This window comes from Trifolium pratense, linkage group LG2 (assembly GCF_020283565.1).
Source record: "Trifolium pratense cultivar HEN17-A07 linkage group LG2, ARS_RC_1.1, whole genome shotgun sequence".
NCBI classification, from domain to species: domain Eukaryota; kingdom Viridiplantae; phylum Streptophyta; class Magnoliopsida; order Fabales; family Fabaceae; genus Trifolium; species Trifolium pratense.
The window spans coordinates 29,719,116-29,743,701 of record NC_060060.1 but is presented as its reverse complement, the minus strand read 5'-3'; the positions used below and the strand labels follow the sequence as shown (position 1 = coordinate 29,743,701).

Below are 24,586 nucleotides of genomic sequence, written 5' to 3'. Positions count from 1 at the left end.
CCCAAGTCAAGTGACGCAAGTTCTAACAAAATCTGTGTGACTATGTGAGGTCATTATGCAAGCAGGCCTTAAATATAAGTATATATTTTGTACACGGTGAAAGACTTGTTTTTACCAGATAAGTGAGATAAATTCTTTTACCAGATACAAACTTGTTTTTTATTATTGAATTAATAAGTTCTACAATTAAATTAAATGGAATATGATATGACATATTGATTGAATGGTGATACTTATTAAGTTATTAACTCAATAGTAAAAATAAGTTTGTATATGGTGAAAGATTTATTTTATTTGTGAATCTCATCACATAAAGGCATATGTATATGCATATGGATCAGGTTTGAGTGTAGTCAGGGATTTCTGACTGCACTGCATTCAGGCACATCGGAGCCGTTCAATAATAGATTGGACAGTTAGATTTAAAAATCAATTTTATATTTAAAAAACTAACTAATATCTAAACTTAAAATCTTAACCGTCTGATCAAGATCGTACGATTTGTATGTACTGACTGCGTGCATTTTGACTGCACTGGATCTGTTTCCATATGCATATGCTTGGAAGATACCTAGATCTTTCCTAGTCTATGTAGACACACATAAAGTCCTGCTGTCCCTGTATAAGTATGGACACACATCAAATCAATGTAATATGTAGACTTGCAAATTTAAAGCAACTTTATTGCAAGATCCTTAGCTAGAATTTTTGGTGAAGTAATTGATTCTTATATTTTGTTGGCGTTGGAGTGAGTATATATGGCGGTACTTGATTCTTATAGATCGGAGAAAAATAGTACTCTTTTATCATGTCTCTTACGTCATATTTGGCATAATAGGATTAGGATGTTATGTTAAAACTTAGATTAATATAAACACTAATTAATTTTTTAATTATTTTATAATTTTTTTGGGAGCACATCTACTTGGTAATTTGAGAAAGGATTCTCTGCAGTAATTTACTCCCTGCAATTGAATCATGTCCATTCATTTTATTTATTACATATAATTTTATTAAGGGTAAATAGGGTTTTACCCCCTGCAAAATAGGAGAATTTTGCATTACCCCCTGTAAAATAAAAAGTTATGATTCCTCCCTCGTAATATTAAGATTCTTTGTTTTACCCCTGAATTGACAACATGGATTTGGAATCTTAATTTTGCTGACATGGCAACCATAGGTGGCTTTTTTTTTACGCATGGCTTTTTTTTACGGTGAGCACTCCGGTACACATCTTATGTGGACGTGTACCGGTACACTGTTAAGGTGTATAATTTTAATTGGTCCACATGTAATAATAATTTAACATGTCATTTCAAGACTTCTTTAAATAGAAATTTCCTAAATTACTCTTTTAATTTACAAAAATTTTAAAATGGAAATTAAAGAAATTTCCTAAATTGCCTTTTGTCAAAATAAATAGAGATGTTTTGTAAAAAAAAATAAAATAAAAAGAGATGAGATGTTTTAGATGAGATGAGATTTTTAATTTACAAAAATTTCAAAATGGTTTTTTTTTACAAAAGGGTTTTTTTTTTTTTTGTTAAATTGACAAAAGGGTTTTAATATGTGTGTTTTTTTGCTTTTCATCAATTTCTATTATTTTTTATACTTATAGCACCACTCGTTTTGAAGCATTTCTTTCAATTTCTTGTAAAGTTCATATTTTTGTTTCATATATGCAATTTCAAGGTTTTTCAATTTCCGGCGGTTGGTTTTTTTGTTTTAGGTTGTGGGTATCATTCGTCTCTTTCTTGCATCAAAAAATTCTTACTAAATACCCCCTCTGATCCCATATATAAGAAAAAGTTTATTTTTAAATTCAATGTAAAGTTGATGTATCTAGACTATAATGTTATCTAGATACATCAATTTTACAATGAATCTAAAAAATAAACTTTTTCTTATATATAGGATCGGATGGACTAACATTTTCCTTTAGGATATGTTTGTTTCGAAGTAGATGGAGTGAAGGGGAGATGAGGAAATATTTGTAATAAAGGGTAATTTTGGTAGAAACTCTCAAATATCTCAAATGTTATATATTTTTTAAAAAACTCTCTCAAATATTATATATACGGTACCTTTTTTTTTTGGAAAACTCTCTTATATATATATATATATATAGAGTCAGGATCCGTTGACACCAACTAGTTTGACACCAAATGTTACACCTCTCAATAACGTTTTAACCGATATAAATTTTATAAAATCCACCGTTGGATTGAAAGTTTACATCATATAGATCATTTGTGTAAAATTTCAGACAAATCCAAAATCATTTGATATGCTATTGAGACACATAAAGATTAACGGCATTTAAAAAAATACAAAAACCGTTAATTTTGATGTATCTCAATAACATATCAAATGATTTTGGATTTATTTGAAATTTTACACAAATGATCTATATGATGTAAACTTTCAATCCAACGGTAGATTTTATAAAATTTATATCGGTTAAAACGTTATTGAGAGGTGTAACATTTGGTGTCAAACTAGTTGGTGTCAACGGATCCTGACTCATATATATATATATATATATATATATATATATATATGAGATATATATATATATATATATATATATATATATATTTGTAGAAACTCTCAAATATAATTTTTTGTACAATATTTGAGATATTTGAGAGTTTCTACCAAAATTACCGTTTACTAAAAATATTCCTTCAATTTTTTTTAATTTTTTAATCAAACAAACTTAACGTCTTTCATTAACGAGTAAATGTTCAATACATAAAAGAATAATCTCAAATCTACGGAAACTAGCCCAAGAATTGGCCGCCCGAGCAAGAGAATGGGCAACCATATTCACTTGTCTCCTAACAAACTTCACTTCAAAGTTTATACACGATAACATAATTTGGATAATATCAGCAACAATTAAACTAAATTCCGAATTATCACTATTCCTCGTTCGAATAGCTTCAGTTAAAACCTGCGAGTCGCTTTCAAATTGAACCCTATCCAGACCTCTATTAGGTAAATGAATATTTTTCCGATATATTAGATCATTAAATTATTAGGTAAATGAATATTTTTCCAAAATAAATCATTTTTTATCATTTAAAATATTATAATAACTAAATACTATTTCTCAAAATTATAAAAAAAAAATAATAATTATCACTCATAATAGTCAATATTGATTTTTTTCATGAAAAAATGTAAAAACGTTTGTGTATTGCTTATAAAACATTGAAATTGTGTCTTTTCTTATGAAATTATTATATCTGAAATACAATAATCGGCAACTAATTTTTTGATTTAATAAATAATTATTAATTAATTGATCTAATGTACCGGTAGATTGAATTTTTTCATATGTACCATAGAAGCCCCCTAATAAGTTTGAGGGCTTTACTTACTTAATCCCTCAACAAGTTTTATTAGAAAATTGAGATTTTCATGTAGTGTGTGATTCTTAAAAAAAAAAAAAAGTAATTCTACCAACCATGATTAAGGGTGCGTTTGATATGTTAAAACTTAAGGGACTTGACAGGACAACTTCGGTTGTATTGTACGTGTTTGATTTTAATTTTTTTCTCAAACAATTCAATACCACCTAATTGGAACGAGACTCATGACATTTAAATTTTTAGCAATATAATATTTCGATGTCAACTAATTGGATTACCTGTGAATCAAAAACCTAGTTATCAGAAAAGGATTATTAAGTTGCTACCAATTCTACCGATAAGAACCAAAGAAATAAATTGACCAAATTGAAATGTAAAACACTTAAGAATTTAAATGTCGACAATGTAACAGTTCAACATCAACTAGTTAGATTAACTATGACTCAAGAAACGTAATTCATATGAAATGAGTGTTAAGTCTCAACTAATTTTCTCAATTGTGACATAGGGAATCAATTCATCTCAGTTAATCTATTCAACTTGACCTAATTGAAATGATAAACACTTAAAAAGTTGAATTTCAACATTCTAGCTAACAGTTCAATCTCATATTGTTGGACGAACTATTACACCAGAAACCTAGTTATTATGAAATGATTGTTAAGTCACAACCAATTAGACTAAAAGGAACTAAGGAGATCAAACATTCTCAATCTCACTATTCAACTTGACCAAGTGGGAATGAGAAACACTTAAGAATTCAAATTCTAAAATCAAACAATTCAACCTCAACTAGTTAGATTAACTATGAATTAAAAAAACATAGTTCAAATGAAATGACTATTAAGTCTCGACTAATAATGTCAATTGTGTCAACAGAAATAAAAAAATTTAGATCAAACCCTTCAACTTGAAACATAGTTCATATGCAAACTTAACTAATTATACTTACTTTATTAAGGAATTCAATTTTTCTCAATCAAGTCGTTCAATATCACTTAATTGGACTAACAATAACTTATGAATTTAAATTTCGACAATTAAGCATGTCTAGAACAATATCAAAAGTTCATTTACAAAATTTAGTATTTTTTAATATGAGACGAATTAAATATGAATTTTGTAAATCAAAATATCAAGATAAAAGTAACAAATATTTTGACCTAGAAATCAAATTTTGTGCTCCTAACTTTTGGACAAACCTTTTATAATGAGCTATACATATTTGCAAAATCATCAGAAATATACATCAACTTTACAACATGACCAAAATTGCATGCATAAACATTTTGTGGGGATCAAAACATGACATTTTCTTATGAAGATGAAAAAATAAATTTAGTAATTTTGTATCGATAACAAACTTATTTAACCCTGTAAAATATAACGAATCACTAAAAATTAACAATATTACAATAAATATATAAACATATTAAAAAATTTAAGTTTTTTTTACTAAAAATAAATATTTTTTAATAATTATATGCACTAATGGTTAGGTGGTAAATGTATATTAATTTTTATAAACTAATAATATTAAAAAAAAATTGAAAGGTAATAATATTGAAATATTAAAATCGTAGTTGGATATATCATATTAATAATTTTAAAAGTTTTTTTTGTTTGAATAATTAAAAAAGTTATTAAAATCATATTTTAATTTTTAAGAAAATACAAAATACTAAAATAATATTATTTATAAGATATTAAGAATAATATTAAAATATTTGAATTTGTTGAAAATCATATATAAGTTGAAAGATATGATGCATGATTTGATTTATTGTGGAAGAATATATTTGCCAATATTAAAAAGTAGTGTTTAATATAAAAAACTTAATAAAGAAACAAAATCTGCATTAATTTTTTTTGTTGGCAAATCTGCATTAATTACTATATTACTTGTTAACCACATCAGCAGTGTACCGGTACACATCCACATAATATGTGTACCGAAGAATTCACCTTTTTTTACTGTTTTTATTTATTTAATTTTTATTTTGCCACATATTGAGCTATGTCATTTAAAAAAAATAAAAAATAAAACACAAAAAAGAGGAAAAACAAACAGCAAGAAACATCAACAATCTTCCCCACTCTCATGGGAAGAATAAACAACAACAACAAACTTCATCTTCAATCTTAAATTTCATCTCATCAATTCAATCTCAAACCCATAAATTCAAAACCATAAAAAACTCATAAGTTTCTCAAAACATAAAATCTCACAGTTCATTCTCCACCACCAGCCACCACCACCGTCGTCGTCCATCTCTCTTTCCCACCAATTGCATCTCTCTTTCCCACCAATTGCATCTCTCTTCCTTGCAGCATCACTCTCAATTTTGTTGTTTGTTGATTTTCCAAAAAATTAAAATTAAATCAGAATTAATGATGTTTGGAGAACATGTGTTGTTGTTATTTTTCTTGAACTTGTAATTGCTAACCCAACCCATATCCTTCACCAAGATCAGAGGAATGAACACGTGAGAGGTAGAGACCAGGAAGGAGAGGGATGAAGGAGTTGATTATGTTATGGTTGTTGTTGTTGGTGGTGGTTATGGAGGAGGTGGAGGAAGAGTTTGAATTGGAGGAATTGTGAAGATGATGTTTTTTTTTTTTTCCGATTTAGGGATTTGAGATGAAAGTTGCTTCCTGAGATTACCTCCTGAGATTACCCTATTTACCCTTTTATTAAACATAATAATTATGAATGGTGTGGATATAAACTGGACTCCCTCCAGTTATATTTCCACCGGTAATTTGGGCTGAGTTACAAAAAAAAAATTACATAATCCATCTTAAATAATTTAGCTTTCTTGATACCCTTGTTTTCTTTTTTTACCAATTGTTGAAAGTTTTACATATGATAGAGAAAAACGAACTGATTTTGTGAAATTGAGTTTGATTCAATCCAACTTCTAATATTAAAGCATCGAAAGATGGTATCAATAATTGTGTATGTACATCACTTGGACATGAAATTGAGAATGGTTGAACTGCTGCATTTAATTTCAACCATTGCATCGTCATATATATGTTCGCTACTATCTGCCTTGCAAGCTTGTGACACTAACAATGTTCAAAGAATTTAAGTCGCGACATTGTTGATCTATGTCTCCTCTACGTTCAGTTTGCCTTAGGATGAATGCAGGTTGAAATGGACGAGGAAATTTAACAATCTCGCTGTTAAGCATTGAAACAACTGTTGCCATAGTAGGTCTCTCCGTTGCAATTTCTTGCACACAAAGAAGTCCAATATGTATGCATCTCATAATGTTTTCGACATAATCAGGATTACATATTTCTGGATCAATCAAAGTTACAATCTTCTCTTCATTCCATAGTTTCCATGCCTTAAAAAAAACCAAACACAGAAGAATTAATAAATACCAGTATATATGGATATAAATTTGAAAGAATTAATATATGGTCGGGTGGCATTAATCGATTTGTAAAGGCTTACATATCCTAAGAGGCTGAGTGCTTCCTCGTTTATGGAAACTTGTGTTTTTCCTACCACTTATTATTTCGAGGAGTAAAACCCCAAAGCTAAAAACATCTGATTTCTCTGAAAATAATCCTCCCATTACATATTCTGGAGACATGTATCCACTGCATTTAAATTTCATTATGGAATCAACTATATATTTATGGTTTGTCGCATGATAATGTACTATATTGTTTTATGCCTCTTCAATTGCATATTCTAAAGACAAATATAAAGATAGAGTCATGCTTACTATGTTCCGACAATCCTTTTTGTACTGCCCTCGTTTTCGGTGCTACCAAAGATTCTGGCCATGCCAAAGTCAGATATTTTTGGATTCAGTTCTTCATCCAACAAGATATTACTTGGCTTTAGGTCTCTGTGTATTATTCTTAATCTTGAATCTCTATGAAGATAAAGCAGTCCTCGAGAGATTCCCTCAATTATGTATAAGCGTTTTTTCCAATCTAAAACCTTCTTTTTTACCGAGTCTGTAAAAATAATGAAAAGTAATGTATAGAAGAATTTAGATGTTGCTGCCACATGCAAACATTTATTTATTTATTTATTGTATAACATGATATTGATGTATTCAAATGAAAGGCTAAACCATTTTCAAATGAACTTTAAATGTTAGAAAATTTTGTGTTATATTAAAATCACTTATTGAAAGTACAAGTTAAGATGTACTAACTAACCAAATAGATAACAATCTAAGCTGTTGTTAGGCATATACTCATAGACCAACATTTTTTCTTCCCCTTCAATGCAACAACCTAAAAGTCTTACAAGATTGCGATGTTGAAGCTTTGAAATCACAATCACTTCATTCATAAATTCTTCTATCCCTTGTCCTGAAACTCTTGAAAGTCTTTTCACTGCTATTTCTAGTCCATTTCGCAATTCTCCCTGAATTTTTTTTCGAGATAAATGTATGATGCAAAATTTTAATTAAATATAAAAATTTCACAAGATTTAGTTTACCTTGTACACTGAACCAAAACCACCATGACCAATCTTATTAGATGGGTTAAAATTATTTGTTGCAGTTGAAATTTCCTGGAATTCAAATAAAGGAAGGTCCTCTATTTTCACTTGTTTCACATTTGTATTTTGGCTTTCTCGATGGATTTGGCTTGTATTCAACACCATTGACTTTGCCTCTTTCCTTCTTGCTGATTCCAATTATAATTCCAAATATATACTCAAAAGAATAATTATAATTTAGGCACGTGAATTTAGCACAGTTGGTAGGGACATTGCGTTACATATGCAGGGGTTCGGGGTTCGATCCACCTTAAGGGTGAAATTTCTAACCACTAAACTACTTAACAAAAAAAAAAGAATAATTATAATTTTACCTAAAATATATATTCTTCTAAATCAAATTCAAGCTAAAGTATCCTATATTTTCAAATTTCAACCGACTGTAACTAAGGTGAATGAGTTGATGTTGTCACCAAACTCAGCTCTGCCATACAATCAACATATCTAGATCGTTGGACAAAAATCCAGTTACTAACATTTTAGTAAAAAGTTAAGCTCCGATTAGATCATTCATATTAGTCAGTGTTTAGATCGGATGCCCATTTTTTTAAAAAAAATAGATATATATTTCAGTTTTACCAAATTAAGATTAGAATACAACTCGAAATAAAAATTGTTTGATCTTAATTTAACAGTCGAGATTTGCAATTTTTAGAATTGGATCATTAACCGGATAATAAGTAAGCAAATAATGAAAAAATTAAACATCGAAATTGTAGATATACCTGAACGTTTAGAAGCCCGCGACCATAAGAAATAAGTAGAAGTAGCAAAAATAATTCCTCCCACTATCACCACCATAGATATGATGATTTGTTTAACATTTCTCTTCCCATCTATATCAATAGATTTTAGATTAAAAAAAAAAATTGGTCAATTGACTATACTTTTATAATAAACTATATCTGGTTCATAATATATTAAAAAGAATCTTTATTTATATATGAGACCATAGAGTACATAAAATCGCAAAAAATATGCTATGAGCTAAGCATACTCACCAAGTTCAGAATTAGCTACGCGTATGTAAAGATCAATACCTCCACTTGAAAATCTAACTATGTCAATTAAATTACCACTCCATATCAAGCATTGTATTCCATCATCAAATCCATAAGCTGTGCAATTACAATCATTCAAGCACTGAGTTCGACATGCATCAGCAGAAAGATATGATTGTTGCACAAAATCTGGTACTTTCGTCGTCTCTAGTTTCACAAATCCATCTCCTTCACCACCTAATTCACACCGTAGTGATGCTCTTCTCACGCACCCACTAGTCCAATTTTGTTTATTCCATTCAACTGCGTTTTTTGGCTCAAAACCTTTCAAACATGTACATATTGGCAAATTTTTCGAATCACAATTTGCATTTGGACCACAAAAACCATAATAATCACATTCATTTTCTTGAGTAACACCCTTGGTAACTGGATACCCATTGAACCATAAAGTGTGAACCATCTTGCCTTCATAAGTCAACACCAGGGTTGCAAAGTAAGAACTATTAATCAGTGTATATTTAATCTCAACAAGACTTCCATTATCTTCCCTTGCAATGTCGAATCCATTTAGATATGAAGAAGTATACACCAAACCACTAGGTAAACCGATAAACTTTTGACCATTCCATGGACCCGAGCGCCAATGAGGTTTTGTTTTGTTCCATATAAAAAATTCTGGAGCGTTGAGACGCTCAAGGCTATAAGAGAAGTTTCCAATAGCTGGATCAGAAGGCGTTTTCCAAGAAGTCGTTTTTACTTTTTGCCCTGTTTTTTGGTTGGTGCTAAATATCATATTTGGAACGAATGCATTAGTTGGATGTTCGAAACTCTCCCATATTTTATTGCCTGTCATTAGAGATACAATTAGTTACCAGATACATCGATTATTTAATAAATTTGAAAAATAATTTTTTACTTTATAAATGTGATCAGAGGAATTAACTACTAATTAATGATATCTCTAATACCTGTAGCATCTTCCAACAAGACGAGGTTTCCGGTACTTTGAAGATGAGCTGTGACATTAGAATTTGATGCAAAATTGGAGACATTTGATGACCATATAACATTTTTTTGTCCATCCAGTACTAAAAGGTTCCTGTTGTCATTAGATATGGTGACAATACCGGAAAAATCTTGCAATGGTTTTTCTCTGTTAGCGACCCATATGATGTTCGATTCTTCGAGGTACCAAATTCCTACATAGCGATTTGTTGTGTTAGCGGGACTGAAGAATCCAAACTTGAATGCATCATCATTTGAGCTTATAGTTTGAGAATCTTTGATGAATTGAGAGGATGTAATTGTGTACATAGCAGCACTACCAATTTTGATCATGCAAAGGATTGGAAGAGTGAATAAAATATGTAATAACATTTTTCCTCGTACATTCAATCCCAAAATGTTATAAATTTATTCATGCTTTCACGGTACCATTATTATATGAACATATTTAGATCATAGGACACTATTTACTTCTTCTTGACTTTTGCAGTCAAAAGTTGAAATATCATCAGCTACCTTCCACACCTATTTTTCCTTTACTTTTCCTTGTCTTTCAATTTAATTGCCAATGTGGGAAGTTTCCATTATAAACGTAAAACTAATTCAATTGGAAGTTTTCTAAATCTCAATACATAAACATTATTACAATTGAAAATGGAAATTGAGATATACATTGATTTTGATTTTTTTTCTTCAAATAGATGGCAAAAATCAACTTTGGATGCTGCTAAATTTGAAATTTCTTAGCAGCAAAGCTGAATATTCAAGGCATATATCAATATTCAAACATATTTCTTCTGAAATAATAGATCTTTTTTAGATCTATGTCATTTCATGTGTAGTAAAAATGATTTAAAAAATTATCTAGTTGGTTCGGTGGTGATTGACGCTGAATTTGGTAGGGAGGACCACGGTTCGATCCCTGCAACTGCGATCGGGAGGTGGCCGGTACCACTTACCAGATTAAATTGGTGGTTAAAAAAATAATGATATTAAAAATTAATGGTATTTGTGTTTACACTGATTTTTGGTAAACAACCGCTAGTTTAAATTAATTACTTGAGAGATCAACTAGTAAATCTCGAGACAATTGTTCGTGCGTTATATTAAAAGAGGTTTGAATGTTCATCATTAAAGACATCATTAATTTGCAAAACAATGTGTTTAATTCGTAAAATAGAGTTTATGAAACACAAGTGTGAGACATAAATTGAATGAAAGTAAAAAGAAAGTTCACTCGAATGAGAGAACCATTTAAATGCAGAAATGTAAATACTTTGAAAGTAAAGACTTAAGAAAAGTAAATTTGCATTTAGAATGTAAAAGTTACAAATGAAAAGAAATGGTTCACTGATTCATACATCTTTCTCGAGTAACTCGTTTCTTGCTTTAACATGGGTACTTTGAGTGTTTGAGAATTTGTGCAAGTGAATTGTGACCCTTATTTCGACTTACAAACTCCTATTTATAGAAAAACTAAGTAACTGCTACTTTTAACGTTAAACTACTAGTCCTCTGTCACGCGTCCTTCTGTATTTGAAATGAACCAAGGCCTTGAACCGTTGTATCTGTCGAAATCGAATCATACTTGAAGGATGGAAAATACTCTAAGTCCACCATTTTAAGCACTTCGATTCGTTAACTTTAATCGAATCAACCATCTACTCGAAAGACAGAATCTCTTCATATCTTGTAGATTCATATTGGACAATACAAAGAATACTTTCCATTAGAATTCTCTTGTTCTTAAAGACATTACCCTTAACTTTCATTAAATGAGAAGATAAGAGAGATAATCTCTCTTGTTCTTGAAGACATTTAAAGCCTGATATTATTTAAAGCCTTTTAACAAGCTTTTCAATAATGAATGTCTTTGGAACTAGAGATGAAAACATATTTTAGCTCGAGCTAAAATATGGGATAACAATTTGGTCTAAAATTTAAACTAAATACATTTAACAGATATTATTCGATGAAGACTGAAGAAGACACTACATTGAGTACTATTGAATTGAAACTGAAAAATTCATATCACACCTCATCTAATGTGAAAGTTTCACATCTTATAGCGATTTTGTAAAAGATAGTTGATTTTATGTTACAAGTTAGTTGATTTTCAGTTACATTATAAAGTGGATAAGTTAATTTATATGTATTTCTGTTGAGGCTTTTCATTTTCTGTTACCAGTTAGTTGATTTATAGTTATATTATAAATACTCCCTCCGTCCCAAAATATAAACAAAGATGAGTCAAAGAAACTTGATGTATTTAGTTAAAGATTTAGATCAAATACATTCACTCTTGCTGACTAACTTTTGCTTATATTTTTGGACGGAGTACATGCATACTAGTATTCAATAATATTCATTCATTCATTGAGAATTTTATTTCCACACACAACACTCATTCAACCTCTTCCTTTCTCCTTCAATCTTTTCTTTTCTTTTTTTGTCTTCAAGAATTCAAAACCCTTATCAAGATCATGATTCCATTTCTAAAACATGTTGTTTTTGGGACCCCTTATCAGCAGTATGGTCAAATTGAAGACCCTCAGGCATTTCATAATGACCCTCTGGCGTGGTCGAGGCCACTGGTTAAGCATTACTGGGGCGAATTCTCCATGGCTGCAGTTCAGGCAAATGTGGATATGGAAGATAAGTGCCAAGTTGAAGTTGGCATTGATTCAATCTTTGTTGGAGTTTATGATGGCCAGAAAGGCGACACCGTTTCCATCTTGCTTAGAAATCATATCTTCCGTCAAATTATCGGTGAGTCTTCATTTCATTCATTTAATCTTTGTTTCTTTCACATTTGCATTTTCATTCATTACACTGTGTATACATAAATTACACAGTAAGTCTTCTTTTCATTAATTTCTTGATTCTTCTTTCATTTTTATAACATATTCTTCTTTGAGTGTGAATATGAAATTTGATACATGAACTGAAATTTAAGGGAATTAAGTGATTGTATTTCCAAGAATTGAGGAGATGGAAAATGTTTTCTTAATTATAAACACCGAAGAAATCAAGAAAATTGATATTTCTTGTGATGCTAATAACTTTTACACAGAACAAATCAAGAAAACTGATCCGTATTGTTGTACTTTTGGTCTAAATCGACATGTATAGATATATTTTTGATGAAGAAATAATCTGGTTATAAATTGCAGTGCTTATTCAGGAGAATAATAACAATATGAATAAGAATATTCTGGAGCGAGCTGTTGCCCGAATTGAGATAGCTTTTATGAGGTTTGCTGGAAGAAATGTTTGTTAGTTCAGGTTGTTTGATTTGTTTCATATGGAGAGGGACGTTATATGCCGCCAATGTTGGAAACTCGCGTGCTGTACTCGGTTCTATGACGGATGTTGGTAATCTTAAAAGATTGGTCGTTAAACAGTTGGTTAGAGATCACAATTTATATGATGGAAATATTCAAAAACAAGTTAGAAACTTGCAGCCGGATACTAATGATGATTATAATGACAAGTATGTCTCCATGTTATTCATTAGAGACAGAGGTTTAATCGATACAACTAGATGCATAGGATATTCATATTTGAAGGAGGAGATCAGTGAAGGCGTCGAAATCCCAAGTTGGGAAAGAATGTGACGCAGAACGGAAGCGCTAGGTTAGCAAAACGCTAAACCTAATGGATAAAGACAAGCCGCAAACACAAACTTGTCAAAATAGGGTTTCGGAGTCCACCGAAAGAGTAATTTGGAATCCACCAAATTTGAGAAAAATCTCTGAATTTTATTAAATCAAAAGGTTCCCTTCAAGGCTACAATAATTTAGTTTAAATAGGAGTGAAAAATAAAATTAACAAATCTCCTAAAAGATTGTAAAAATAAAAACAACAAACCTAGCTAAATAAAAATTACAAATCTACCTAAAATATAAAAAAATAACTAACCTAGGTGAAATATAAAAATAAGAAATCAACCTAAAATATAGTAAAACTAAATCTAACTAAAATAATAATATACAGAAGAAATCCTCCTACATCAGAATGCCTAGGGCTTTGAATTTTACAAGACCTTTGCTAACATCAAAGCCAGATGTTTATTCAAGAATCTTAAGCAAATCTGATAAATTCGTTATATTTGGATCTAGTGGATTATGGAAATTGATGTCAAAGAAGGATGCTGCTAAAGTTGTTAACACCAGTCCACGAGATGGAATCGCAGAAAGACTTGCCACACTTGCTTTACAGAATGGGGCTAAAAGAAGGGGCAGAACATATAGAGTTGCCTAAGAGTAATCAAATTAGTGGGTCGGACATACACTTTCACAATTATGATCAATTTAGATCGGCTTATCATGATGATATAACTGTGGTTGTTGTATATTTGGATCACAACAGGTCAAATAGCGAGGGTGTGATGCTAGATATGAACTCCTATAGCGGCTGCGATGATGGATTTCAACAATCAGAGTTTACAAATTTCTATAATAATGCTAATGCGTCACACATGTATACCTAGGAAATAAGATACCATAGTTTTTTCATTTTCTCAGTTCGGTTGTAAGTGTCATAATGATTACGCCTCGGCCTTAATTTTCTAAATAGAAGTTTGAAAACATTTCTGTTACACTGCATGCATACAGTTTTACAGTACTAAGTTGTTTATTATATGAACTAGAGCATGGAGTAAGTAATTGTGAAAGCGTATGCGCTATTCTTTCCTTTATTAGATATGATACAGTACTTTTTTTAAGGCCAAATAGGGTAGGAAATGATAAACTAACTTCAGTCCTTCCTGACATACAATCAAGAGTTTACTTTCCGGCGATAACTGAGTCTTTGACAGATTGTACAAAATCAGGATTTGGCCTAGTGAATGGTATCCCAAAGAAACAGACCAGAAAAATATTGTGGACTGTCCTTAATAAGAATGTACCTAAAGAAACTTATATGCGACGAAATATTAAAAAACGACTGAATCAATATTTTAGTCCTTGAAATTGTAGGAGTCGGACAATTTTGTATCTAAAATTAACAAAAATCCAAAAGAGAAAATCCTTCGTCAGTCATCACATTTGCAATGGTCATTGAAATAGTTCCTGCCATTGTGAGAACTGAGAAAGTGTGTCTGTCATTAATAATTTTGTATCTAAGATTATTTAGTAATGCTTCATCATTAATAACAATTGAAGGATTTTGGTGGCAGAAAGAGCCTACAATACAATTGAATCCAAAAGATCTTGCCTCCCTCTAACACAAATAAGAGGTATTAGTATTAGAGTTAACATGGAATGAATAATAGTCAATTTTATTTTCTTTTCAATTTTGCACACATTATTTCGATATATTTTCAACATAACATGGAATGAATAATAACAATTTTAATTTCTTTCAATTTAATATAGAAAACACATAAGAAAAATTACAATAATATATGCTGACTGACAAAAGAATAATATCATCAATCTAATAATGACAAACTCAAGAAAAACAGAAGAAAAAAAAAATCAGAAAATTAACACAAAAGAAAAACCAAAAATAACAAATAATAATAACATTCAGAAAAATAGAGAGAGTGTCAAAGTCTTCCTTAGAGTGTTTCTCCATTTTTGGCATGCTTGTTTACATATCAACATCACAATAGGCCCTTTCAAAACTCTTAACTTTCGAAAAATTCACCAACACGGGAGAACAAAATATCTTTATAACACGATGTTTCGATTTCCACACTCCAACCTTAAACCTTATTCTTGCTCTAACGAACACATCTAACTGAATATCCCCCGAAGATCTCTCAATCTTAATATCTTTCGGCACAGAACCATACAAAGCCGCAGTTTGAGCGGTTAGTCCCACATGCAACCTAGTAACATTCTTATGTGGTTGAAAATACGGTTGAATTGTATTTGTTGCTAGTGTTTGATCCTCGTAACTCACGGAAACCTCAATAGAATCATAGTATATTGACACTTTTGAATTTGGATTTTTTGCTCTTATTGTGAAATCAAATTTTGCATTGAGGTGATTTGCATCGGTTAAATTGAAATTGTGGATTGAAGCATCTTCAACACTATATTGCAAGTGCTTTGGCTTAAGAACTAGCCAAGATATGAGTACAGCTATGCCAACAAGAATTATTAAGGCTAAAATTATTATGGCAATGTAACGTAGGATTGGAAATTTTGATTTTGTTGCATGAGGCTGTGATTGTGTCAAAGGTTGAGCCATTTTTTCCAATTCTACTAAGAGTTGTGTAGTGTTAATTTGATTGAAGAACTAAATCAAATTATGTTTATATATTGATATGTATGAACCAATTTAGGATAATATTTATTTTTTTAATAAATTGTCACTTTTTTGCTTTCAGAATTTCGTGCATGAAACTCAAGACATCTATGAGATTCTATATTCTAAGACACATTGTTCTTTACTTGAGATTAAAGTGTTACGATATATATTTGGTAACATACTATCGCAAGTAATATAGCTGTCGGTATAAAGTGTCCAAATTTGTAGATTGAAATGGCTAGCTTTTTTTTTAACAGCTATAGGGGGGGAATTAATTAATATATGTATATGTACAATATGCTTTTAATTAAGTTTTTTTTTGTTGCGTCAAAAAAAATTAGATTTTTTTTATTCGTATAGTCTAGTGGCTAGAAATTTCACCTTAATTTCACTTTAAAAGTAAATAAATCGAATGTCTGATGTTCGGACTCTGACTCCTATATATGATAATGTGATGTCCCTGCCACCAACCGAGTAAGATCATGGGAATTAAGATTCTTTAGCATGCAAGATTTTCTTATTGTGATAATGACATGGCCAACTAAAGATGGTTTATATGTAAATTACAATATTTTGGAACATTATGTAATGGGTACACTTTTTCTTTTACATTCTTGTTTATATTTTTTTGGTAAATTAAAGAGAAAAAGAAGCATCTATGAGTCTAATGAGGAACAAAGAGTTCGATGCTTTTCTTCAACCCAGCCATACCTATTGGAAAAATCTATTAACTCACTAGTGAATTTAAGGATAATTTATATTACTTTTTAAAGACGTTAATATTGAAATAGGCTTTTATATATCGTTAGCCTATTATATCAGACTTTTAAAAGGATTATAGATAGACAAGCTTTAAAACAAATATATTGCAATTTTGCAAATAATATGTCAGGCGTGAGCGCCTTTGACTAAGTTTGTCTTAAATATTGCAATGTCTAATTTGGTCTAACCTATCCTACCGTTACTTGTGCACCAATCTTAAACCATCGGAGTCGATTAAAATAGTGATTTGATCGAGATAAGATAGGATAATAACCAACAATAAAATAATTAATTTGTCCAAGTTGTAAGAGTCTTGATCTTGTTAAGCATGTGGTCAAGAGTTCGATTTCTGACTCGTGCGTATGTATGGAGAAAATTTGGTTGGGAGGGGAGAATTCACCTTATGTGCCCCACAGGATCCCCAATGGAGATTAATTATCGCTAACGGTGGTGGAATCCTCGTACCAATATCATAATAATTAACTGAAATAAAATCATTTATAGTACATTCTTTTAAGACATTCCAAAGTTGTATATATTCATTGAGGAATTTGACTTTTTTGAGCTATGCATTGCTGCAGTTGATTTTCTTTTCAATCTTTTATTTCACAAAGTTTTCCCTCTTTTTTTTTTCTTTCTGTTCCTTGAGTGAAAATATAGTACATAGGGTTCAAGTAGACCAACATGTCAGAGCCAAATTCCTTTCCTGAATATGATTTACATTATGCATTTCCAGTGTCCCACCCATGAGCTTGTGATTGCCTTCATCTTCTTTTGTTTATTCTGAAAACCATTAATTAATTGTTATAAAAAATCAAGAAACATTTGAAGTACCGCAATAATTACGTAATTTTCACAAATTTATAATTTTGACCCCTTAACTTTCAAAATAACTATTTTGACCCCATATACTGATGACTCACATGTTGCGTCAGCATGACTTGTCACATATGCTGATGTGGCATGTGAGTTATTGTCCACATTGCAAGACATGTTGATGTGGCATGTGAGTCACTTGCCACAAGTGCGTTTACTTTGTCATTGGGCCAAAATCACAAATTTGTGAAAGTTTAGGGTCAAAAATATTATTTTAAAAGTTAAAGAGCCAAAATCGCAGGCTCGTAAAAAAGTTAGGAGTTCAAAAATTCAATTTAGCCAAAATTATATTGATTAACCGTGTAAAGGGAACTTGTATAATTTTTAAGGACTAATAATTAATTACCTGCAAATGATGAAGGAACCACAACTATATGCATATCAATATTGTTGGGAGGTAATTGTAAACGAAGTGGATATATTTTTGCATTCAATGGATTGCGACAACATACAACAATATCATCAAGTCCTGTTTCTTCCTTCAACTTTTCTTTTAAATCATCAACACTACTTCCTTTGAATGTAAAGAATTTTTCTTCACTTCCTTCATGAACATCTCCATTTTCATCACCCACATTATAAAATATCATCCTCCCTTCTTTCATTGGTGACTCACTCTCTTCTAAATTTCCACTCTGCATTTTGAAAAACAAAAATAGGTTAACATATAATTTAATCCATGCATACATCCTTAGCTCTAAATATATGAGCATTTCACATAGGGTTGTGTCTAAAAAAATTAAGGTTTAAGGTGCAATCTATAACAGTTATATAAAAAAAATGTGTTATATTTTAACCTTAAAATTGTTTTTCTAAGTTTTATAACCAAACAATTCAATCTATATTGTAACATTATTGATCTTAAATATGATTTAAACGATTTTGAAAAACTTCTTTTAGCCGCGGCAATTTTGATATGTTTTGTCAATAGTGTTCTATATGAACAATACATACAATTCAAAATTATTGACAATATATTTTCTCTACAATTAGGCAAACATAATGCTATTATTAAGAACTATACCTCATTTGGTATGGAAGACCTTAGATGAATTATGGCAAAGGGATTATCATTATCTGATGAAGTAGGAGAAAGAGGAGGAGAAGGAGAAGGCGAACGAGAACGTTCCGATGGAGAGTCGATGGGACGAGCCACCTCTTGAACAACACTAGGTGCAGCCTCTTGTATGTGCTTGGGTGGTTCCGGCCGAAGCTGGACAAGATCCACATCCCATAAAATCCAATTTGCCGATTTCGTACGATGTGGAATGTCATGTGTGACAGAGTTTCTCCACGGTGGTAACCCCCCATTGGCACGTAAATATTGACCATAACGAGTCTTGAGTCTGACCTGTTCGCCTTCCCTTATCGGTTCCCATTCCAAAGATGAATTCAACCTTGTGGGAAGTGTTTGCACAACTTTTTTCCCCTTTGCACCTAACAAGAATGGCATATTAGAGGCTGTTAAGTATCTTCCATAAAAACTCTTCAATCTAATCAAGTTGCCATGTTCTACAATCTCAACCGTCCATTTTGCATTGTTGTAGCAACCAAGACGATCTTGGTAAACACCTTCTAAATCATCATCTGCCAATAAGTACTTATCATGATTGCTTCTCAAACGAACCACTTTAGCCCTTTGGAAGATTTCCATTCACCTAATATTGAATCAAAATGGAGATGAAGAAATGTGATTGATCTATGAGTTTCAAATATTGATGAAGATATTGAAATGCACAAATTATTTGGAAATGTGGGGTTAAATATTTAGAATGTACGTTTTGGCATGCATGATGCAAATTTTATATAATGTTTGTTTTCATATATATACTTGTTAATTGCGAATGATAGAAGTGTAAGCCCAAAATTAGAGTACCTACCGGTTATAAAAATAGAAGAAAGAGAAATGCTAAACACCATTAGTAACTAATTTTGATGATCAAAAACTCTAGTACCATTTGTTAAACACATATCACATGCCCACAAATCTCGAAGTTCTGATACACCTGTTTCTTCGCAAAATAACAAAAATAACGGTGTTTCAAAAGACTTTACTTTTTCCTTTAATTTGAATTTAATTTATATACACATTAATGTTAGCATCTAATAATATATTGACACATTATGTAATGTGCTTTAAAATACATGAAGTGACATCAACTAGTTAAGTTAAGGGTTAAGGAGTTTGAGGTCCAGATTCGAGTTCTGACAAAAAGAAAAACTAACATAACATTGTAATATACTAACAACTAACAAATTTTCATTCCAAAAAAATAATAATAATACATGAAGTGACACATTTATTAAATGATGTGACAATACATTATTAAATGCATGTTTAAAATAATTAACTTTACATTGACAGTAGTACACAACAATTAAACTATTTTCTTTTTTATGTCGTCCATTTTATCAAATCTAAAGATTGGGTTCCTTTAAAGTAACCGATTCACTTTAGAATCATTAATTGATTAACAAATTAAAGGTAAATATTATAGATATGTAAGATTGTTAGAATAACTACTCTTGATTTTCTTAGTGCAACAATTTGTGCCTTGCTTGCTTCACAAGCGATCTATGAACTCTCAATCTAAAATTAAAAAAAAATTGATAGATGAATATCTAAGAGAGTTAATGGTTATAAGTTATAACTATGATTCATTGATGAATGGTGAAGGTTACAACTTAGACTCCCTTGTTGGTTAAGTTTAAGTAACAAACTTAACCAACTAACACGAAGGAAACAATAAATAAAAAATCAAGAAGTGCTTCAATGACAAAATTACACGAGGGCTCTTGTAGAACTTGAAATGGAGAAGATTTTAACATGTTTAGTTTGTTGAAATATGACCTATGGTGGCCGAAATCAAAGCCTTATATCACTGATGGTCGGTCAAAAGGTTTTTTTTTTTTTTTTTGCAGTAGTCTAGCTATTGGGTTAGACTCACATTAGAAGTGTGGAGCCGTGAGAGTTAAGTTAGACACACAAACTATTTTTTTTATGAGATGAAAAATAAAACAAATAACAAAGGAAAAAAAAAAACTAAGCTTTAGGACGAGCAACAATACGAGACTGAGTCGAGGAGGATAATGAAACTATTTCAAATCTTCAAAGTATTGTTGGAGGGAGCTTCAGTCTTCGCAAGGCAATCGGCATATTCATTACCCTTTCTAAGAATATGCTGAAAAGTGACATTCAAATCCCCTAGTGGAAATGACGAATTTGTTGGACATTCAAAGTTCCATGAAAAGCAAAATTAACCGCTGGAGCAATTTTGAGACCATTTAAAATTGTATGGAGTTCAGCGCATAAGGAAGTAGAGAAAATGAGGTTTAAATTGGACCTCTTCAATAATGTCTCTGATAGTTATCAATTAATATACCTTTACGAAACCGGTTAAAGGAGTTGTTATCAATGTCGAGAAAAACAAATTGGAAAAATAGTTTTACTCTTCTTATTTGGAAAAACAGTGGGTGCTATTCAAGATTTATTGAATTTTTGTCTAGTTATTATTTTTTAGGTTTAATTACAATTTTGTTCTCTCTAATTTCTTTTTTTTTTTTTTATTATAAAAGAGGGACTAAGCCCTGTTCTCCCTAATTTCACTTACTCATAAATTGTTCTTCTATTTTAAATTCATCCAAATTTAGTCCCTTTTTCATACTTTTTTTGGAGTGGTATTTTTTGTTTAACAGTAAATAATTTATTATCCAGGTATCTGCACAAGGCGAACAGAGACCGGTAAAAAATAAACTATAAAACAGAGGTGTTGTATATATGTGGAATACCAAAAATAAACACCAAAACAAACCCCACCTAATCGAGGTCCACCTCCTAATCCCATAATTAGAAAGGCACATCGCAACTTCCATGCAACTAGAGAAGACACCGGCCCGGCCCAGAAAAATTGTCACTAGACACTAACTCCCGATCTCGAATCAAAAGTGATCGGTCCATCAGAGTCCAAAAAAACAGCTTCGTAAGGCAAAAGGCTAATGGCGCAATGATAGATTAAGAAACTAGGCAAACAAAGTCTAAGCTCGGAGACAACATTGTTATGCATGATTTTTGGAACTTTATTTAGTTTTTAAAATTCCTTGTCAAGGGTTAATAAAGTTTACCACTGTTAGAGAAAAAATTTGAAATCGTTCCTTCATCTTAGTTTTGTTTTTTACCTCTCTTCCCACCTCACCATGTTCATATTTGTCTTGTCTTCTTCTAATTCCATCTTCAAACGAAAATAGAGTTTGCAATGCTGCTCCAACTTATGCTAAAGGACATTCAAGAGACAATGGTATTGTACTAAAAAAGACAATGCTTTAGTAACCCGTACAAGCACACAATTATTACAATATTTTGTCTATTTATAAAAGATTACATAAAACAATCAAATAGGTTTCTAGTAGCAGCTTCATAATACTGTAAAAAGAAAAAAGTAGCAACTTCATAATGTCTATTACTTCATATAGGCTAAATAGATCATGACATTAGTTAAAAATCTAATATAAAATAGTTACCTAGCTTTTATTCATAGCAAATTTAGATACGAATTAGTAGGAAATTTTGACAGTTAGCTCATAATCAAATATTTGTAGCTAATTCCATGATTGATTGTATATCATATGGTATAAGTTATGATTTACTTGATAGTAGAATTCACATTTCAGCAAGGATGGCAATTGGACATAAAGTGGATATCCATAAAAAAAAATAAAAAAAAAAACAATTCGTAATTATGGGTAGGGTAAAAATCTGCATTATGTATTTTCTACCGCTTACTGATGAGCAGTTAGGTATTTTGTTTATGTCCAAGTGTGTATTAACGTGATGAGATAGTTAATGTATATACTCATCAGTGGAAACAAGAACCTCTCAACATACTTACTATGAAAAATGGTTCAAACTCATCGCAGTTCGTTTCTAAACACATCCCATTAATAAATATCCTCTTAATTACAAACTTTAGTGTAATATTATAATTAGAATACAAATAGTTATAATAATTTATTATTTTAATTGTTGATTAAGGTTAATTCATAAAATCCAACTATCAGTTCTTAACAAAAATTGAACTCACACAAGCTGGTCAATTCCTAATCAACTGAATCATGATTGACATTTATACTTCGTAATCTATGCTTAGCATCCATTGAATAGTTATTGAAAATATTTACTTTGCCTTTTCCGAATGAAAAACGAATATAGACAAAATATTTTCTATCTTTTTGGTCAAGGCATTTAATTACTTTGTTAGTTTCCTTTGTATTTTTGTGTCGACGACATAGTACTTAAGGAAGCTGCCGAAATCTAGTGGCTTTTTGGATCATCTAAAGAAAAGCAACAAAGAGGTTAGATACTAGAAATTTCACGTAGTTTTCAGAAGTTTGGACTTAGCTTTGTGGTTACTCAGATTCTGACTTTGTTGATTTGGATTTCTGCAGGTATGTGGCTTCTATGAAAGATAGTATATGACCAAAAGTATGTGATACTGAGATAGAACGTACTTTGGGCTGTTGGCCCTACAATGCTTCCTTGAGAACCGTAGTATCCACTAAAATTACTCCACATATTTTTTAATTTTTCACGCCTCTTGAACTTCTCTGGATTTCTAAAAATACCTCTCTCGCAAAATAATCATCGAGTGTTGAAGGATGCAAAATCTAGAAAAACAATTTTTGCTACTTAAGTAGCGAACTGAGTTCGCACTTTAACTAGTGAACCTTATAAAAATATTTTTATAGGGGGTGAAGGAAAGGTGAGGGAGAAAAAAATATTAGATTATATAAAGTTCGATACTTAAATAGCAAACTATGTTTTTCATATTTTTGCCCCCTTTAAGTAGCAAGGGAAGTATTTTTGAAATTTCCAGAGGCCCGCGAGAAAAGTCAGAAAAAAAAAAAAAAAAAAAAACTCATTTTTTAATGAAAACATAATTAAACAAAACCTTTTTAAAAAAAAAAAAAAAAAAAAATCTATCCAAATACTTATAAAGACATTTTAAGAAATAGCAATAGACAATGAGAAATCTAAATTGCTATGAATAAAAGCTAGGTGACTATTTTATATTAGGTTTTTAACTAATGTCATGATCTATTTAGCCTATATGAAGTAATAGACATTATGAAGCTGCTACTTTTTTCTTTTTACAGTATTATGAAGCTGCTACTATAAACCTATTTGATTGTTTTATATAATCTTTTATGAATAGACAAAATATTGTAATAATTGTGTGCTTGTACGGGTTACTAATGCATTGTCCTTTTTTAGTACATTACCATTGTCTTTTGAATGTCCTCTAGCATATATTAATTATTCAAATATACCAAATGAGACCAACCACTAAAATACAAAAGGTCCATTGTGTCCTCACTCTCAGCTTGTCCTTTACTCATCCTCCGGAGATGAGTGATATTGAGCTTTTATTTTTTCTTAATTATATAGTAAAATTGAGAGTTGAGTTTAACTCAACCCTATAAAATCCGCTTATAAGATGAAGTTTGTCTATACTTTATAAACTTATACATGGGACATCTCACATCCGATGTGGAGCTTCTTAACAACCCCCTCACGTCCAGTATTATTGGGTTTGGTGCGTGGATATAAATAGTGGATGACCTGATAGCGGAAACATGCTAGCAAGGCTTGGTGTGCCGCTGCTTGACTTTTTGTCTTATTGTAGAGTTTGTTTCGTTCAGATTGATAGATCAACTTCAATACAGATTTAATCGATGATTTGGGTGTCAACAATACAAATCTAAAGACA

The 24,586-nt window shown here is 30.9% G+C and overlaps 3 protein-coding genes and 1 pseudogene across 4 annotated transcripts; 1 reads left to right on the top strand and 3 right to left on the bottom strand.

Moving 5' to 3' along the window:
• Positions 1 to 6,139: 6,139 nt before the first annotated feature.
• On the bottom strand, positions 6,140 to 10,338 carry LOC123907958 (annotated as a pseudogene).
• A 2,068-nt stretch (positions 10,339 to 12,406) lies between these two features.
• LOC123904516 (probable protein phosphatase 2C 43) lies at positions 12,407 to 13,540 on the top strand. Its single transcript, XM_045954173.1, has 3 exons — positions 12,407 to 12,692; positions 13,097 to 13,178; positions 13,234 to 13,540. The coding sequence occupies exons 1-3, from the start codon at positions 12,407 to 12,409 to the stop codon at positions 13,538 to 13,540; spliced, it is 675 nt and encodes a 224-aa protein (XP_045810129.1).
• Positions 13,541 to 15,262: 1,722 nt separating this feature from the next.
• On the bottom strand, positions 15,263 to 16,181 carry LOC123907963 (uncharacterized protein At1g08160-like). The gene has a single exon (XM_045958442.1). It carries the CDS (start codon positions 16,122 to 16,124, stop codon positions 15,519 to 15,521), a length of 606 nt encoding a protein of 201 aa, XP_045814398.1. The 5' UTR covers positions 16,125 to 16,181; the 3' UTR covers positions 15,263 to 15,518.
• Positions 16,182 to 17,384: 1,203 nt separating this feature from the next.
• LOC123907960 lies at positions 17,385 to 19,824 on the bottom strand. 2 transcript variants are annotated; one of them, XM_045958438.1, is made up of 4 exons: positions 19,703 to 19,824; positions 18,847 to 19,480; positions 18,169 to 18,457; positions 17,526 to 17,729 (listed from the first exon to the last, which is right to left on the bottom strand). In XM_045958438.1, the coding sequence occupies exons 2-4, from the start codon at positions 19,474 to 19,476 to the stop codon at positions 17,725 to 17,727; spliced, it is 924 nt and encodes a 307-aa protein (XP_045814394.1). In that variant the 5' UTR covers positions 19,477 to 19,480; positions 19,703 to 19,824; the 3' UTR covers positions 17,526 to 17,724. The 2 variants fall into 2 exon arrangements, with proteins under 2 accessions (XP_045814395.1, XP_045814394.1); XM_045958439.1 differs by lacking the exon at positions 19,703 to 19,824 and having other exon boundaries at positions 17,385 to 17,729; positions 18,847 to 19,619.
• Positions 19,825 to 24,586: the final 4,762 nt, after the last annotated feature.